General features: G+C 37.6%; 1 protein-coding gene across 4 annotated transcripts in view; it reads left to right on the top strand.

Annotated features, from left to right (window-relative positions):
- CNOT7 (CCR4-NOT transcription complex subunit 7) overlaps nt 1-18,642 on the top strand; it is a 20,887-nt gene extending 2,245 nt beyond the window's left edge. For all 4 annotated transcript variants that reach the window (XM_072862740.1, XM_072862738.1, XM_072862739.1 and 1 more), the window contains 4 exons: nt 2,713-2,874; nt 9,011-9,155; nt 13,960-14,070; nt 16,917-18,642. In XM_072862740.1, the coding sequence (XP_072718841.1) occupies nt 2,713-2,874; nt 9,011-9,155; nt 13,960-14,070; nt 16,917-17,045 (547 nt within the window). In that variant the 3' untranslated portion in view covers nt 17,046-18,642. The remainder of the gene's footprint in view (nt 1-2,712; nt 2,875-9,010; nt 9,156-13,959; nt 14,071-16,916) is intronic.

Raw genomic sequence — 18,642 nt, 5'->3', positions numbered from 1 at the left:
ATTTTTAAATGGAAAATACCAACATGTGAAGAAAAAATGTAAAGTTACCAAAGTGACTAAAAAAGAAGTATGACAAATGTTATCAGCAAGTTCTAAAGCAAGTGTGCTCTGTCCTCTAAAATAACGTTATTCTTGTTAAAAGACTCGCAACAAGTTCCAGATAATATTCTAGGTAAAATACTGTCAACTTTTTAATACTGCAGCAGCCTTTCTTGTGTTTTCAAAGCAACTTATTCTATTAAGCTACTGTATTTTAATTTTCTTCTATAATAGGTTGAAAGGGATTATTGATTCTACAGCATAACTCCTGTGGAGATTTTTTTTTTCTGGATTATTTTGTGTAAAGTGTTGGTTAAAAAGCAAGCTGATATTTACTATCTGTTGGAATAGTATTGTAAACTTTATTTCACAATGTGGTTTTTATCAGTGATAAACCTTTAAGTATAAACCTAGCTTTCCAGTGGGATCAGACACTTCTGTGGAGTTATAATTATATCTTTAGCAGGTAGTTGACAAGGTTACTAGTATCTTGAATTTTTTCCTGAAGTAAACATAATTGGCCTGATAGGTTTTTATATGGCCTGAGTTGAGTATCAGTGCAAACACTTCTCAAACTCAAATGTGTTGAAGGCTTGGGGCTTTTTGGCAGTTGTGTTACAAGCTGATCACTGGACAGCTTGATATACACAAGTTAAAATTGCAGCCTGCAAAGAAAGTTTAGAGGACAGACCTTTTTTTCTGCAGATAAAAAGACTTGTTTTCAAAGTAATCAGGGTTCTTACAAAGAACAAAAACTGCTGCTGTCTCTCCTGATCTTTCTGCTTTTCTAAACAAGCAGTGCAGGGGCTTGTCACAAATCAGTTCGTTCTGAGGAATGACATGCTCTTTTTAGATTTGTTTGAAGCATCTCTTGAAAGAAAAGGAAGTGCGGATTGGGTAGTTTGGCCAGGTAAGTTCAGAGATACCATATAAATGCTGGATGGAAGTTAACCATTGTTTTAGTAGAAGAATATACTAATCCTGCTAAGTATGGGAGAAAGAGGAGGAATGAATTAATAACTTCCAAACTGTGATCTGGGAACAAGAGCCTGTGTTATCTTTTATTTTCTGAGCTTCAAAGGTCTACTTAATGTCAAGCAACTGAAAACAAAAGTAGCTTTCCATCCATTTGTACCGGATGCTGCATAGATAAGACAGCTTAGTAAGGCAAGATATAGGTGGTCACCTGTCTGACTTGTTACTAGTTCACTGGGGGGATTTTATACAAAAAGGTAAGCTAGGTAAGTGCTGTATGAAACATGAATATTTTTTTTACGTGGGTGGAGAAACTACTTATTTTTGTCTGTTTCTAAATTTCCTTTTGGGAAGTGGCACTGTGCCAAGTGTTCTGCTCCTAAAGCAAAACAGCTGTTGGCTGTTCCTAGAAGGTAATTTTTTTGTGTGTGGTTCCAGCCAGGTCTTGTTATAGTGTGCTTTTAAAGAGCATAAATATTTCTCTAAACTAACTATCCACCTGATTTAGTGCAGAGCAACAAACTAGAATTGAAACTTCTTGTAAAACAGGCATGTTTGTTTTGGATGGGTTCTTTAATGTGTTATGGAGATGGACAGGTGTTGGGAAGTTGATGCCTTAAAGCTGGAGAACTAATGAGCAGCTGTGTGGGAGGGAGGGAAAAAAGCTACAACACATCTTGAGAATGTATCTCTATGTTCTGGTGAATGATGACTTGCTATTAGGAATAAGGAATGTAAGTCTCTGACTGAATCTAATAGTTAAGTTTGATATATTGGTTTTTTTGTCTTTTATTTTTTGTTTTGGTTGTTTTTTTATTAAAATTGAAAACTATACAGTGAAGAGACTTTGTAGAATAGTATGTTGTAGACAGTGATATGAATATTATCTTCTAAGTAGAGACACGTTTGCTTTTTTTAACCATTCTATGTCTTCATTATGATGATATAGATTAAACCTTAGGAAAATCCTTATGACTTTACAAAAATGTTAGTGGTAAATGGAATAAATACAAGGATAAGAGGGGATCAAACAAGGCAAAGAGGAATTTTTTTCCATCCTGTTAAATTTTAGGTCCAAAATATGGCTATTAAAGTTGAAGTTAGTCATTTAGAAATAAAATGTTAGGCTACCTGAATTTTAAGGATTGACTAGATGGAGCAAGTACTCAGTTTCCAGAAGCAAGAAGGAAGTTCTGATGAGCATGTGTCTAAACATTTACGTAAGCTTAAATCACAAGAAATGTGTGGGAAATATTATCCACAGAACTAATACAGCACTGGGATCTGGAGTGTACTGTTCCTACTTCTATGATGTAAGGTGTTAATGCTTCAACTGTTACATTTAATTTGTCAGTTCAAGTAATGGATCTTATTCAGTAAAATATCTGTATTCATACATTCACTTTCCTCTGTAGATTTGCAAAAGGGGAGTTCTAGGTAATCGGAAGAGGAGCAGGAACTAGTTTTTTTATGAAGGAGGTGAGAATGGAGGTGCAGGGAATGGTGAAATGCTAGTGAAGGTTAACAAAAGCTATGAAAAATGGTTGGTTTTGTAATTCACACGGAACAAAATAAAGTTGCTCCTGCTCTATGCTAGCGAAGTCTGTGGAATGAATAGCAAAAAAGAAATGTTACCAGGTTCATAATCACTGAGGCTTGTAGATCTTGAAAATTTACGTTTCCTCTCTCTGTTTTTAGAGAAGATATGTATGCCCAGGACTCTATTGAACTGTTGACGACGTCTGGTATCCAGTTTAAAAAGCATGAGGAAGAAGGAATTGAGACTCAGTACTTTGCAGAACTGCTTATGACATCAGGAGTTGTACTGTGTGAAGGAGTCAAGTGGCTTTCCTTTCATAGGTAAATTCTGTGTGTTAAGTATTTGAGTTTTCAATATTGATTATTGAATTCTAGAGCTTGGATTTCACATCTCGTGTTGTGGTATACATCTGATAGTGTGTATAGCACATATCTTGGTTGGTAAGACTTAGAAAACTATTTCTGCTGTAATACCTATAGCACCATTCTGTATTAGAAGAATAGAGTATACAGGGTGGTACTGGTGTTTTATTTTTGGTGTTTACACTGTAACCAGAAAACTGTAAACCAGAAAAACATGAAACTCCTAAGCCAGCAGGTGGCATTGTATCTTTTAATATCACACATGCAAGTAAGAATAGTAACAGTGATAAAAGCAAACTATTCCTAAGCAATTCTTGAGCAAATATTGTTTGTCTTATGCGAGAGACCACAGAATTATCATTGAAGAGCTTTATAAAACACTTCTAAATTTGTTTTAAATCTCCTGATAATCTGGGGAGCTGAAAATGGTTCGGCTTGGAAGGAGAGCCCTGATAAACCTTAATTCTAGCTGCAGTAATGAATATATTTTACTATTTACTCCATTACAAGAACTCATCTTCCAAGTAGAAACAGAAATGCAAATGCTAAATCTCTGTGAATCTGTCAAGATACAAAAAATCTTCGGGTGTTAATAACATTTAACACTTTAAAACTTATGCAATAGTCATTGTATAGTCAACTACGTGCCAGAGATAATTTGCACTTTTGGCAAGCACCAGTGACTTTAAAGGCTTATTGCTATGTAATGCCCTCAAGTTGACATCTTAAATGCTGGCTGTTAAGCAAGTCAGCAAAGGTAGAGCAAATGTTTTAGCTGAGACTAGTAGTTTCCTTACAGCCTTATTCTTGTTTATCACACATGCTACATTGGTGGATGGTAATATGTAGATGACTAAATTAGAAAAAAAAACCCAAATTCTTCATCCTTAAGTATTAAATCTTGGAGGGGAGGTTGGAGGAGAGAAGGTCACATGGAATTAGAGAAGTATTTACGTTATTAACCAACTGAAAAATAAGGAATGTAAAACAGTAGTAGAAAGGTGCATATAACAGCCTGTTGCAGAATTCATCATTTTGACTTGCTTTGTAGAAAGCAAGTGTTACACTGACTTTCTAAAAGGGAGATGGGGGAGAAAAGCTAGTTAACAAAAAAAGAGGATCCTCTTTGAGTATGCTTGTCACCTAATCTGCCTACATCTTCCACTTGCAGCTGTCTTGACTCACAATATGACTCCAAAATAGTCTTCCTCTTGCTATCTTGCTACTAGGGTAGCACCTTGGGGAAAAATACTGGAACAAGAATACCGTGAACTGTGTCAAAATAACTATGAAGGCTGAATTAGTGAATTAAGTTTCTTTCAGCTTCTTAAGCCCATTATTGTGGGCTGTTGTGTGCATATTTGTGATTTACACTTGACTACAGTAAAATAACTTGGATGGTTCAGGAGAAGGGGAGGAGAGGCATGTTATGCATGTAACTGGTACACCAACAGACACTGCCATGTAGAAGCAGCTATAGCTACAAAATGGTGGTTTTGCAGTATTGCCTAATAACTTTAAGGGCCCAGGGCAAGCTATCCTAGCAAAAGAATACCTGAGCCATTTCTACACTAGGAATTCTTTTTAAAGCATAATTATATTGATTGTGTGTGATTCCTGACTAGTATGCTGGTCAAAGTGTAGTGCAAACTATGTGCAACAATGCCACTTTTACTAGTGCAGCTTAAGAAGGGTTTTTGGAATGGCTTTATTAAAGTCTGGTTTCATCTGTGCTAAAATGAGTTTCTGTTGTGGACTTCACTGAAAATCTCTTTAGAATAGCTCTCTTAAGAGGATTTCTACCAAATGCTTGTCAAACACGATTATCCACGACTCTGCTTGAAGTCAGAGAGCATTTGAAGGCGCTTGTGCTTGACAGAGCATGTTGATGTTATCTTTATCACAAAACCCTGGAGTAGTGGGTTAAGTTCTGAGGAAGCTAAGATTGCACAAAGCTATAAATGAGCATGGGTCACATAAAATGTGCCACAAAGAATAGTAAACAGGTGTTTCTAAATATGTCTTAGGTTGATTGTAACTATGTTCTATCAGTGGAAACTTAAACAGCGGGACAGCTCAGTTGAAAATTTGTTTCATGTAGGTTCTCCATGCAGTAGGTGTTTGACTACTGAAAAAGCTGTGCTTGATAGTTGCTGACTGCTATTGCTTCTGTTTACTTAAAATGCTTTAATTACTACTAACACTCAAAATGTATGTGTCTCTTAGGAAGTGGGCAGAGGGGAATTACTCCTTTCTCAGAGTGTGAGGTTATGTTTTGGTTTTGTTTCATTTCCCAGTCTTTGATTTCCTTGAACTCTTACATAGTTTATTTCTAAGCTCTTAGCTTCTCAAATAGTTTTCTTTGTGTCCTTTTTATCTCTGCATTTGATGTAGCTGCCTTGGCATCCTGACCTATTGGCAAATCTGTGTGGACCTGCAGTTCTGCCAGGCACTTCTGCCAGGCAAAGAAACATCTGCACTATCACTGATTCTTGTATACTGCAACTTCATAAGCAACTCCATCAAATCTTTTGTGTGTGTTAAGATGTATTTGAGTCTGTGAGAGAGGAGGGGGAGGCCTTGAATTTCTGATTCTTGTCACAGTCAAGAGAGCTGTGAGTGCTTGGCAGTCTAACAAGTTATAAAACAGAACAGCTCAAACAATGTTTTTGTGGATGTTCAACTGACTGATCTGCTGAAGCTTTGAGTGTCCACCTGTGTGCAGCCTCCTCAACCTACCTTTGGAGGCTCTGTGCAAACATGCCTCTTAACCCAGATGTTTTTGGGAAGCTGGAAGGTTCCAAGCTATTGTATTTCTATCATCGTTTGTGTCTAACTGATTTTAGTAAAATTTAATCTGTTGGCTCATTTCTATTAGCCAGTTATAAAATGAAGTAAAGCTTTCTCAGCTCTGTCAGGTTTTGATTTATTTCAGAGACTGTTGGTGCTTGAGTAGAATTCATTGTTAATTGGCTGTCTGAATTCTTTCTGGATAGTGAGGGAAAGAAATACAGGCAGGTTTGATCTTTTCCGTGGTCTTGTTGCCTACAGCTGTCCATGTTCAGTGAAAAAAGGAGAAGAAAAAAAGTGGTTGTAAGAGTGCTTATGTTGCTGTATAGCTCCAGGGATTGTGGCTAGCTGCACTAAGTAACTTTAGGTGATTATATTAGAAATGGTGAAAGCTTTTTAAGGAAGGGAAGCCTATGTGCTTCAGGGTATAAACCAAGCACTAATTGCCTGTTAGAGGATTAAAAGAAAACTTCTTTAATGAGCAGATAATTACATAATTGCTCACTGTGGACTTTCTTACCCTTCTGTTAGCATTCAGCAGTGGCCACTCAAAGTTTTGAACTAGATATATCTTAGTCATGAATTGGAGTGACAGTTCTTATGTCTGTGTAAGCTCAGATGACTGGAGCATATTACCCCTGAAAAGTATACTAAAAAGATTATGTAAATGCCTTGATACAGCATTGTGATTAGTAAAGTGTGGTTTGTGATGATTGTTACAAGCACAATGGGACTAAGTGTAAGCAGCTGGAACTTAAGGAATGAGAGACATTATTTGGTTGAGCTGACTAAAACTAACCCATGCTTAAGATCCAAGAATCAGATATCTGACTGAATGCTGTCACGCAATGGAAGGCTAATCATGCCTGTTAAATCCACTGTTCAGCTATCTTGTTACTTTTTAAAGCATGAGGATCTTAGAATGAAAGCCTCTGCTACAATCTCCAGGGGAAAAATAAATAAATAATATATATATAAAAAAAGTATAAAATTCATCATCAAAATTGCAGATTTACAATAGCCTGCTCCCTCTCAATACAAATAGTAAATGAACCTTGACTTTTCTGTTCTTACAGTACTTCCTTGATAGAAATTGGAAGTGTTTGAGAGCATCTGTTTTCTAGTAATTGTCATGTACATACATTTTTTTGGGGGAAGAGGAGGGGAGTCAAAAACTTTTTTTTAGGGGGGGGATAGAGAAGAGGAGCACAAATACTGTTTTCTTCACTTCAAAAGCTTTAATACGAATGTTACATTTGAGCCACAGGGATGACAGATGTCAGGAATTCAGTGAGTTAGTAAGCTCTCTAATCTCTAGAGGAGTAAATCTGGATACTGAACAGTCTTTTTTGCATCTTTCTGAACGGTCTTTTTTGCTAATATGGCTTTTTTTCTTTTCTGTTTCTATATAGGGTTTTATGCTGATACAGGCTTCCCCACCGCTTCCCCCCCCCCCCCCCAGCTATCTAACAAAATTAAGCTTCCAAGCCACTCTTTTGCCAAGTATACTACAGGTTTTTACTTTGTAAGACTCTCGGCTGAAGTCCTTCTTTATCTTTGGCTCCTTTGCTCTGTGGCCAGTGGCTGCTGCTGTGGAGCACCAGCACAGCTTCAAAGCACCAGATGCAGTGCAGGATTAATTCCACATGAAATTCCTGTTTAGAGCACTGGAAACCCCCATGGGAGAGCTGCAATAGTCTGTACCTTTTGTATATCTTGTATTAATGGACTTTCAGTAAACAATCCATTCATTTCCAGTGTGTTCAAGATTTTCTACCCTCTGTCTAGAAATTCATAAGATAAAGATGATGTAGAAAATCCCATCGTATACAAAAGGTACAAAAAGCAATCCTCTTTACATTGAGTATGCAAGCTAAAGCCTTCAGCCTGCATCAGAAGTCAGCAGTCTTTGTGGGTGCTAAATATCTGCAGGATCAGTAGTACAGTGCTCTTAACTGATTTGTCTTCTGTATTGCTCATCTCACAGTTAAAGATCTTAGTCAAGATTTACCAAGTTGCAAAATTCTTGGGTTTGAGTATGATCCTCATGTAACCAAGAACAAACATGAAGTCTTAAACTGGGAATTTGGAGTCTGTGATGGCCACTTGAATTGTCTCTCAGCTATACAGTAAGGTTCCTTAAGCAGCAAAACTGATGCAGCCTTCAACAGAGGCAGCCCTGCTGCCTGTTTTCATCTTGTTTGCTAGTACAGACATTTTTAAAAATCCATGTCAGTAAAATCTAGGAACTGATTTGGTTCAATGCAAACCTAATAACAAGATAATGTATCAGTCCCCCATCTAGTTCAGTGTATATGTGCATGAGCAATCCTGCAAGTACAAGGGATCAGAACAGATCAGATTCATGATCAGATCAAGAATAATCTGATTGGTAATCTCTGCCTTCCTAGGGAAAAGCATAGCTAGTCATCACTGCTTTTTGTTGTGGTGTTCAGTCCTGCTTAATACCCTGGCATCTGCCTTTCCTATGCTTTAAGCCTTGTTTCCTCTCATAACCCTTTGTAAAAGTACACAATTTCCCCTCTTACTTCCACACCTCATTTCCTCTGTCCTCTTTCTTCAGTCAAGCTACTGAGAAGGAAGTCTTCCCAAACTCTTCTCTCCACTACACACACTACATGTATAATACCTCAGTTTCTTCTACCAAACCTGTACTGTTCAGTTACCTTGCTGCCTCCTGCTGACTTATATGTACACACAAAAAAATTTTCTAACTTTGTCCTTGCCTCCAAAAGGAGTAATAGTCTACAAAATACTAAGTTTTTTCAGCTGTCTAACTGTGTGCTGATTTAATTAGGAAAGTTGAAAGACAACCTGCTCTTCATTGCTGAGGGTGAAACTTGCCTCCAGGCATAAGCATGTGTTGGCTCTGGAAACTCATGAATCCTTTGGATTTCAAGAACTGTATAAGTGTCTCTTATCTCATTCAGTTTGTATGAGAAACTCCAGTCTGTGTGAAAGGAACCAGCTAGGAGTCTTTGTGTTTTAAGTTCTTGTTATCAGAAGAAGCCCCAACAGCACTACCTTGTTTCAGGATCTGGAGAAGCTCCTCTAGGCAGATCTTTTTTTTGCTTCTTCACTTGGCCTCATTGAGACTAAATTAAAATGTTTTCCCTGAAAGCTGCAATAGAGCCATTTACACTGAGTCTTTTGTAAGGGTCAGTCTTAATTGCATTGAAATGAAGCAAAATGTCCTGTTGATATGTAATAAAGTCTTGATGTTGGAAGTGAGAAGGATGCTGTGAAGTTATTTGCTTATATTGTTTTTGTTGTTAATTTGCAGTGGATATGACTTTGGCTATCTAATCAAAATCCTGACAAACTCGAATTTACCTGAAGAAGAGTTGGACTTCTTTGAGATACTGCGATTGTTTTTCCCTGTCATCTATGATGTAAAATATCTCATGAAGAGTTGCAAAAATCTGAAGGTAAGTAATCTGTTAATGGCTCAGAACAAACTTTGGGTTTGGAGAGAGAGTGCTTTCTGCTAAAAAATACTTATTTTCTGTATTTTTGTTTTCTGGTTTTGCTTTGATAATACGTATTAAACAGCCTTGTTATCTCAAACTTTATCAATAGCCTTTAATATTAAATCTATAGAGGCAGGCAGGAGCACACATCAATTTTTATAACTGCTTACCAGTTAAAAATAGCATGTTGATACTGTATTTATAGTGCCCAGTCTTTGTTGACAGATTATAAGCCCATGTTTGGAATTGATCCTTCACTTCTTGAGCCATAAGAATTGATGGGTTTCATATACTCTTATTTCCTCATTGTGCAGTCCACTAAAGGACTGCAGTCGTCTTGGCAAAGGTAATTGCAACGATGATGCTGTGGAAGTGTCTTGGGAAGAGGAATGGAGCGAAGAATGTTTCAGATGGTCCCATAAGGAAAGATAAACAACAGCATATGTTCAGGGACAACATGTGACTTCTAGAAAAAATGCAGTACTAGGAACTAATCTCTCATGTCAGGCCAGCGGGGTTATTAATTGGCTTACCCTATCAGGCATAAAATTTGGATACTTTGTTGGACTGGAGAATGAATGGAAACTGGAACTAAGTATGTGAAGGGGAAGACAGCAAGTGAAAGAAAGATGCTACAGGGATTGCTAACAGCTTTACTTGCCAAAGAACTGTAAGAGTCTGGACTGCTGCTGGAATGAGGTGCATCGCTCATCTGAGGCAATTAATGACTTGCTGCTTTTATGGAAAGTAACTTGATTCTCTAGGCTTTCTTAATGAGAACCTGCAGGAAAAAGAGAACACTGACTGTAGTACAACCAAACCCTAAGGGATGGCTTGCCACTTCGTCGTGCGGAACTAGTGATCTGTGTGGGGTTTATAGTCTGCTGTTTCTTTCTGAGATAAACTAATAGAATGTGTCACTTTTTAGTAGTAGCCTACTTGTGTGGGAAGTAAAGTGTGTAAATGCTTTTGTTAATCAAATTAATGTTGAAAATGGAGACCTTCCTTCCAGTTAGGAAGAAAAGTATACCTACCTGTGTTCATCTAGAGTTGTTACTGGTATAATCAGCCAGGCAAATGGCTGAGTATTAGAGAACATCTTAGAAACAGTTTTTCTCCACAGAGGCCAGAAGAAAAAATGAAATGTTCGTAAACTTCAGGAGTCTTAAAGGAGGGGTGGGGGGGAACCCCAAACAAAGAACACCCTTGCTTTCTCACTCCTGGTGAAGGAAAGTAAAGCATCTGGTGTCTTAGTGGTGCTGACACTTACCAAGAACAGAATGTATAATCCAACTTTAGTGATGTAGGAAAGGTGACAGAATGACATTCCATGTCACCATTCCAGAGTTGACATTCCCAGTGGGTTTGGGGAGGAGGGGATTGTATTTCCTGTCATTTCGTTAAGACATAGTTGTGTGTAACCTGCATTGTTTATTAATGTTTTTTGGAAGACAAGAAAAACCTTCACAGGTCTTATTTCAGCAAACCTTAAGAACAAGGGTGACTCTTTTTTTCAGAGCTGAATATGTAGGTCAGCTTTCCTGCAGTAAATCTTGATCCTGTCACCTAACCTGAAGACTGGTAATGACAGCAGGGGAAGGGATGTGGACTACCCTACCCCTCCAAATTTACCAGTGATGAAATGATGGTGGACTTGTACTGTACTGAGAGCAGCTGTCTGAAACAAATTGCTAAACATTCAGTGTTGTGACTCTAAAAATGCATGCGCTGTCTCCTGATGTCTGTCACTTACAATCTCTATTAAATTGCAGTGAATTGAACTGCTGTGCAGTTGTCCTTTATTGACTTGTCTAAGTTATTTTTCATGTGAAAGTCACTGACTTGCTGTAGGTCCCCTACTCCCTGCCCCCACACACCCAAGAAAGAACTTTTGGCATTGAGAAGAGAAATATGCTTCAGGATTGGGAAGCTGTTCAATGCTCTACTTGTGGAATTAAGTAGTCTGTGAATCTGCAGTATGTTACTCTAACTTAAATGGACATGAATGTACTTTACTGGCATGCAGACTGGGAGTTAACATGAGATATTAATGTAGTATAGGTTAAACTCTTGCTTGTTCTCTAAAAATCTTTCTATGTAGACAATTCCAAACCTTTTGACAGTAACAGCAACTCTAAGTAATGTAGACTTATAGACCTTGTGGGAAACCTGCTTTTAACATGGGGGTTTGTACAGAACAATGAACTCTGGTACCAGTGCCATGAAATGAGAGTTTGAACTGGATTTGCTGTTGACTGTGGCTGTGTGATTATGTAAATCATTCTGTGGCCTTTTTCTTGGAAGACCGATGCGCTGAAAATTTGGAAAGAATTTGTCCTTCTCCTCTAAGAGTAAAGTGTTCTTATCTGGAGTGCAAAAGTCTTGCCTGAAAGAGAATCTCAACAGCCTATTAATTTTCAGAGACAGCCAAATTTTATTGTGTAATTATTGCAGTTATAGACCAAGAAGTTCCATACAAAAGTGGTGTGTGATATATTTACAAATAGATATATAGCACTAAAAGCACTATTTTCAAAGCATTCTTCTGTAGGCTGCTGTTACTGTAAATTTTTAATTCAGTCTACATTCCAGAGCCTCCAGCTGCTGTGCAAATATTACTGATTTTTATTCTTGAGTGTTTTTTCTTCAAAGTTATTTGAAGCTAGAGTAGGTAGTCTTACAGCTAGCAGAACCCAATGGTGAGGCACTGCTAATTTGCAGCTTGAAGTAGGGGGTTAGGAGCAGCAAATGGCGCCTTGAAAGGGTGTGGGCCTAACTGCTGTTGCTAACTCTAACAGCTCATTATTGGAGTTAGAAAGCAGAGAACATGCTTGTATCTGAGATGCACTTTTTTCCCTGCCCACCAACCCTCAGCTGTCTTCGAGAGTGTAAGTTAAATAACAGAGCATGTTTGCAGTGCTCAAATGTTGTATCCAAGCATATAAGGAAAACAAGCTAGCTTCAGTGCTTAACTGTGTAGTGTACAGACTTACTCTTATCTTAAACTTCTGTAAACTACATCCCAGTTGCTCAAGCTAGAATAAAACTAGCCATACGAGTACCAGTTTTCATGCTGGCTTGTAGGTGTTACTTGGGAATGGTATTACTGAAGCTTCCATCTTTATAAACAAAACAAAAAACTGTTGCCAGAAGATTCACAGGAATTTTCATAACATTTGATCTGATTTTCAGGTTAGACTTTATTTTTATTGCTCTGAGTTTTAACTTTGTTATGCTTTTGCTTCTTATTACTTCCCTTCCTGTACTTGAAAGAGGTTAAGAGTGCGAGGAAAGGTGAACTCGGATACTAAGCAGTCTTTCTTTAAAAACATTGCCTCTGTGCAACATTTTTGCCTTGCAAAGCTTATGGCAGCACTAAGGATTTTGTCTTTGTTTTTTTGATCTTTCTAGACCTCAAAGAATGTGCATGTCCTTTAGTCTATTTCCAGTAGCTTTATGGCTTAATGATTAAAAAAAAAGAATTGATGTACAAAATTATGTGCTCACAGTGTAGCTTACAGCATTAAAAGATTGAAGTTACAGTATAACATGTCTGTCCTTCAACTGATCTGTGTTATCTATGTAAAACCAAACTGACTTCTGACAGGTTTGCTTCCACATGTGGTAGTTATTACCATTTGGGGGGGCACTAAAAAGAGGCTTATTTAGTCACTCTGCAGTTAAGGGGATAGTTTTTCACATAAGCTTATTGGGCTTCAAAAAAAAATTGCTTCAAAACTGGAGAAGTTTTACCTTTAAGAGCAGATAGATTTGCAGCTTTGGAGTGATGTCTACAGCTTCACAGTGTCCTTTTAAACCATATATTAACATTCAAAGCAGACGATTACTGTGTTTAATTGTTCCCTTTTTGTATGTGAGATGTTCATATACTTTTTTAAGAAGTAGGTTTCATTACACATGTGACTTAAATATACATCTCTAGCAGAAAAGCTGGCTATACCATTGGATTTTAGTATCTTAGAAAACTAGTTGCAAGACGATGGATTTTTTTGCATGTTTTTTTCCCTATCCTCTTATGGCAGCTAATGAAACAAACATTAAAGAGGGGTAGAATGTCTTGTAGAGATGGAGTGGGCACTCTCTTCCTTTTTTGACTTTACGACCTGATTTCTAAATGCCTGCTGTGTAACATTTTCCTGGACTCCCTGTGGTGTTCTAGATACTTAAGGATACTCTCAGTTTTTGTGAAGGGAAGTGGAAAAACCCTCAGCTTAATTGTTGAAAGGTAAGTGGAAAGAAAAAGCTCCATTTCAAAGGAAGCCTAGATACTTTAACATATGGAGGCATATGGGCATGTCATTTGTAAGCACTTGAATTCTTGTGTTTGCAGAACAATGTTTTTACCTTTTAAACTTTCCTTCAAATAGAAGGAGTACAGGAACACCTGGTTTTGTTCTTCAGCATTGCCAGTCCTTTTCAACATCTTGAAGGAATTGTTTTGTTAAGTAATGACATCTGGTTACTGGAGAAGCTGGAACATGAAGGAGTAGTAGTTTTGTTGGTCACAGATACTGCTTTATTTAATCAATACTGACACAGAATTCTAATGCTGCTATTGATACTGAAAGTTTGATTCTCCAGGTGTGTATTTATCTAGTATAATGACTGTTTCAGCTACTGTGCAAGTGTTACAATATACCTGAGGTTGTATGACTTGTGTAACAGATTTTCCCAAATATAGCTGTTCAGTTTTCTGATTTAATCTTTTTTCAGCAGTTAACAACAATGTTTTCTTTTTCAGGGTGGATTACAAGAAGTGGCTGAACAGTTAGAGCTGGAAAGGATAGGACCACAGCATCAGGCAGGATCTGATTCTTTACTCACAGGAATGGCCTTTTTCAAAATGAGAGAAGTAGGTGGACATATTGGTTTTTATCTCCATGATAGTAATGTGATGTGATAGTCAGATGGAATTGCTGATTCTGATAAGTCTGTATTTTAAGGAGGTCTCTGAAGGGCTTCAGGGGTCACTGCTTTCTTGACAAAAATATGACCACCTGTATTTTCCCCAGAGTAAGTGTGAACCAGCATTATTGATTCTCTGCTTAGCTGCTGTGAGTGAGTATTGCTTCCTGTTTCCAGTCTGTGCCTGGCTTTTGGATTTTTTGGTGGGGTTTTGGGGTTTTTTTTCCTTCCCTGTTTTGCAGGGTACCTTTTTTTAGGTGCCTGCTGCAGTGAGTTATGAGTTGCTGGAGCCAGACTCCTTTCTGGGTGACCGTACTCAAGCCAATTTTTTTGGAGCTTCTGCTCAGTGTAATACCCAGCTGGTGTGCACTGCTGCTTGTGACAGGCTTGGGCGGGGGAAGAGTGTCTGGACTAGCGACTTCTAGCTAAACTTGCAGGCTACAGGTATATTAAATAATGACTTTCAGGCTGCTGTGGAGAATGTCCATGCATTTGTTCCTTCCCATTGAGTAAAGCACAGATTAACTCAGGTTCTAAAAGATTATACATTGATCAATTGATTCAAGGTTTGCAGCAAGGGAAATCAGGTCTTACAAGCTTCACATATCCTTGCTGCTTGTCTGCGTACAATAGAAAGATACTAGGATATTTTGTATTAGCAGAACAAACAAATGTTGAAGGGGCCTCTTCTGGAAAGCAGTTGCACTGGTCAAATGCCAGTGATCTGAATATGGCATTCTGCCAGCAGTTCAATGTCATTTACCATGTCAAAACAGATGGCAATAGCAAACCTTATCTTTTTGTAAGGTTTAGTGTTGTATGCTGAGGTGTCTACCTTCTGTAATCCAGCCTTTTGTATGAAGGAGAAAATGACCACAAGTTTCTGACAAATACTGGTGAGACAGCAGGTGAAAAATAAACGCTGTGATTTAAGCTGGCTTGCTCATCAAAACACTCTGTTCTGCCTCTGCTGGAACTGTTGCAGTTGTCAACTGCGTAGCTGTGACAACTTTGTAGTACAGATGCAATATAGAGGATTGTTTCTGGTATGATCCAAGCCCAGTGCAGCGATCTGCCGTCTACCCAGTATTGTTAATCTTTCCCTCTTGAATTTGAAACAAAATCCAAAGCAAATAAAGGGAAAGAGGAAGTATATGATGATCGTGCCTAAGATACTGCCTTTCGAGTTATTTTTCTAGAGAAAAAGGTTCAAACCCCTGATTGTTTCTCTAATGAAATGCAGTTTGTGTTACATGGCAAATCAGCTTCTTGAATTTGTTTACCAAAAGCTCTTACTGGGAGAAGTAGAAAACTTCGAGGTTTTTTAGTGCAAAGGATTTGCCTAACTAAGCCAGCAAAGATGGATTGATTATGATGATGTTTTTTCAGTATTTTCAGAGATTCTTTGCAAATACAGCATTTCTAAATAAGGACACAGTAATCAGCAGAGAGGAATATATTTAATGTGCATTTTTAAAGCCTTTTCAGTAGAGTTCATTGTTTAATAAGATATTTCTGAGTGAAAAAACTTAATTTTACAATGCTTTTAGAGGTACAAAATTAGTAAGTGTGTTACTGCTATGTTACTAACGGTTGTGAAGGAGTTGCAACTTGCTGGGATTTTGAGTCCCAGCCAAAAAAGCTACTGATCTTTTAATCCCGTCAGAAATACTTAAATACTGATACTATAACAGTAGAGCTGTTGTTTTGGGGTTTTCCTACCTGATTATTTCTTTAAGAACTGCTGGGGCTTTAAAACTTTTAATGGAGGTCTTCAATTCCTGCAGTCCAGAACTTTCCATCCAGACTGTGCTGCTAAGAGCAAATCTTAAAGGGAGAAGTTTTCAGTCTGTGTGGTATATGCAGTCCTCTGCATTTAGATTGTGTATTGTGTCCACCCTGCTCCTGCATGCTTCTGGCTGCCTTAGATTTCGGATGTTGATGATGACTCAAAATGTCAACCATAGGGATGTCCGGGGTGCTGTGAAGTTTTTAGGGTGAAGAATTTTTGGGTATGTGTGTCGTCTTTTTTTTTTTTTTTTGTGAGGGAATTAGTGGTTTTGCTTGAAAACCTGAGTCTGAAACGTAGAATATCAGAGTATCATGGGGTTTCATATGTCTTCCACTGAAAGGTTCTGTTTGCAATTAAGACTTGCAAGGTGTAAATGCAGTCTTAGTACAAAATTTACTTTAATTTTGCTGTTCCTTTTTCAGTGAAGTCCCCCTCTGTGAGGACCTAGCTGGAAATGCATCTTTCTGCATTTCTCTAAACTCCATAATGGGTTTTGTGCTCAAACATTCTCCCCACCCCCAAACCTTTATAATCCAAATCAGGACATACCTCCATTTCAAGATAGAGTATGATGAAAACACCCACACTGAGAAGTAGGTAGAATACAGGCACCCATAATGGATGCTAAGCATATGCCTGTTGTGAGAAACGCCACAGAAATCAGTTGGAGAAATACCTTTGTTGCACTTGCAGAAAAGTGAGTGATAACTGATAATACAAAATTATCAAAATATTGCATTTGGCCATTTCATCAGGAAAGGTGCACAGGAAGACTGATTGTATTCCTTGACAGATTTACTTTAAAGAATCATGTCATATAGCACATTTTGATAATGTGTTGAGATTAAGTGTGTTATTATGTTAATTATATCATCTTTTGCACCTTGGGATTTGATATCTTATGCTAAAAAGAAAGTAACATTTTTAAAGCCTTTCTGTAGTTGTATTTAAACTGAGCCTTTTCTTTGGCAATAATTTGTGTCTCTCTCTTAACTCTTTAGATGTTCTTTGAAGATCACATTGATGATGCCAAATATTGTGGCCACTTATACGGCCTTGGTTCGGGGTCATCTTATGTACAAAATGGTACAGGAAATGCATATGAAGAAGAAGCCAACAAACAGTCATGACATGAAATGAATGGCCATCTTTTTGACCTCCACATGCTTGTATATAGGTTTTATCTCTGGTTGAACCCCTTGGACAATAAGGCTTTTTTTCCCCCCTTTCTCAGCACATTTTCTTTTCTGCCTTTCTATGTACTAAACTTGACTGTTCCTATCACAGATTTTGATCTTAATATTGATAATGTAAAATTTTCTGGGTTACATTTTGGCCTCATAACTAGCCCATTTGTAAAGCATGTATAGGATCAGTGTGGCAGAGAGAAGGGGAAAGTTAAATCATAATGAATAGTCTGGTAAACTTACCTATATTGATCTTCTAGTTTTTTGTCTTTCCCCTCCCTTCTCCAAATTAACTGGCACTGATTGTAACTAACTTTCCCATTCATGTCTGTTTCTTCCACTATGCAGGCGTTTTAGCTATTCAAGATTGTGGACCATCAAATTTGCACTTTAGAGAGAGACTCTGACTCAGATCCTCTGTTTTATTTGAAGTTTTGTTTTGTTTTTTCTTTTGCCCTCAGCTCGAAAACAATCATCTTCCAAGTTCAGCAGCTTCACGCTGTATTTCCTTGATATCTCAGCCCACAGAACCTGACTTATTTGCTGCATAACCTCTGTTTGTTCAAGCAAAACAAACTACTGAAATCATAGTAACTGCTGTTATTTCACTAGTGTTCAGTCGTCTTCAAACATAGCCTGCACGTGTCAACTGCTGGTTGGCCTGCTCCTTTAAACCCGCTCTGTGATGGGGGAAAGAAGCTTGAAAAAACAGCTTTACACCCTTCAGGAAAAGAACAGCTATGACTTCAGCATTTTTTGCCATTAAGCTGAGAGTTGAAGGATATTGGAATAGTGGGAGTTTTGTAATGGCACACTTCCCTTGATTAACTTCCTAGCTTTTATTCTAGTAGTGTACACCTCAGATATTTTTTTATGAAGTCATATTTATTATGTACTTGATTTGATGATTTTTGAAAGTCAGTTTAGTTGAAGATAAAACCCAAAGATCTGAAAAAATACTATTTAATTGAATTACTGAATTAGAAGGACAATTAAATCGTGCTTTTTTGTAGTTGCTACAAAGACAGATGTTACAGATATTTGTTGTAAAACAACAAAATATAAATAACTTATAGCTAATAAAGTTACCTGAGGAGTGTAATGCTAGTTTATTTTTGAGTATATCTTAGCAATATATTTTAGATATATTGTTTTAAAGGACCCTAAAGTACGTTCTTAACTCTGCATAGCATGTGTACAGAGCAGTTGTGCAGGAAGGATTTTTGGTATTGAATAGCTAAATACTAGCCTGAAATGATGGAATGTGCAACATTGTGTGCCTGTGCGTGCGCGCGCGTATGTGTGTGCGTGTTTGACACTGAAATCAATAGTAGAAAAATCTCCAAATGTTCGCCAAATTATTCTGTTTTACCTTGTACTTAAAAACAAAAAATCAAACACCTCTTTTTCATTGAGTTACGATGATGTAACTGGGTGGTCCTTTTTAAATGACAAATAATTTGCATAACAGAGGGTATTTGTTTTTAAAGCTTTTGTAAATAAAGGCCTAAGAAATGTTTTCTTACATAACAACAGACTG

This window comes from Ciconia boyciana, chromosome 5 (assembly GCF_034638445.1).
Source record: "Ciconia boyciana chromosome 5, ASM3463844v1, whole genome shotgun sequence".
In the NCBI taxonomy this organism is placed as follows: domain Eukaryota; kingdom Metazoa; phylum Chordata; class Aves; order Ciconiiformes; family Ciconiidae; genus Ciconia; species Ciconia boyciana.
The sequence above is the reverse complement of the archived record's forward strand: the minus strand, read 5'-3'. Positions and strand labels throughout refer to the sequence as shown.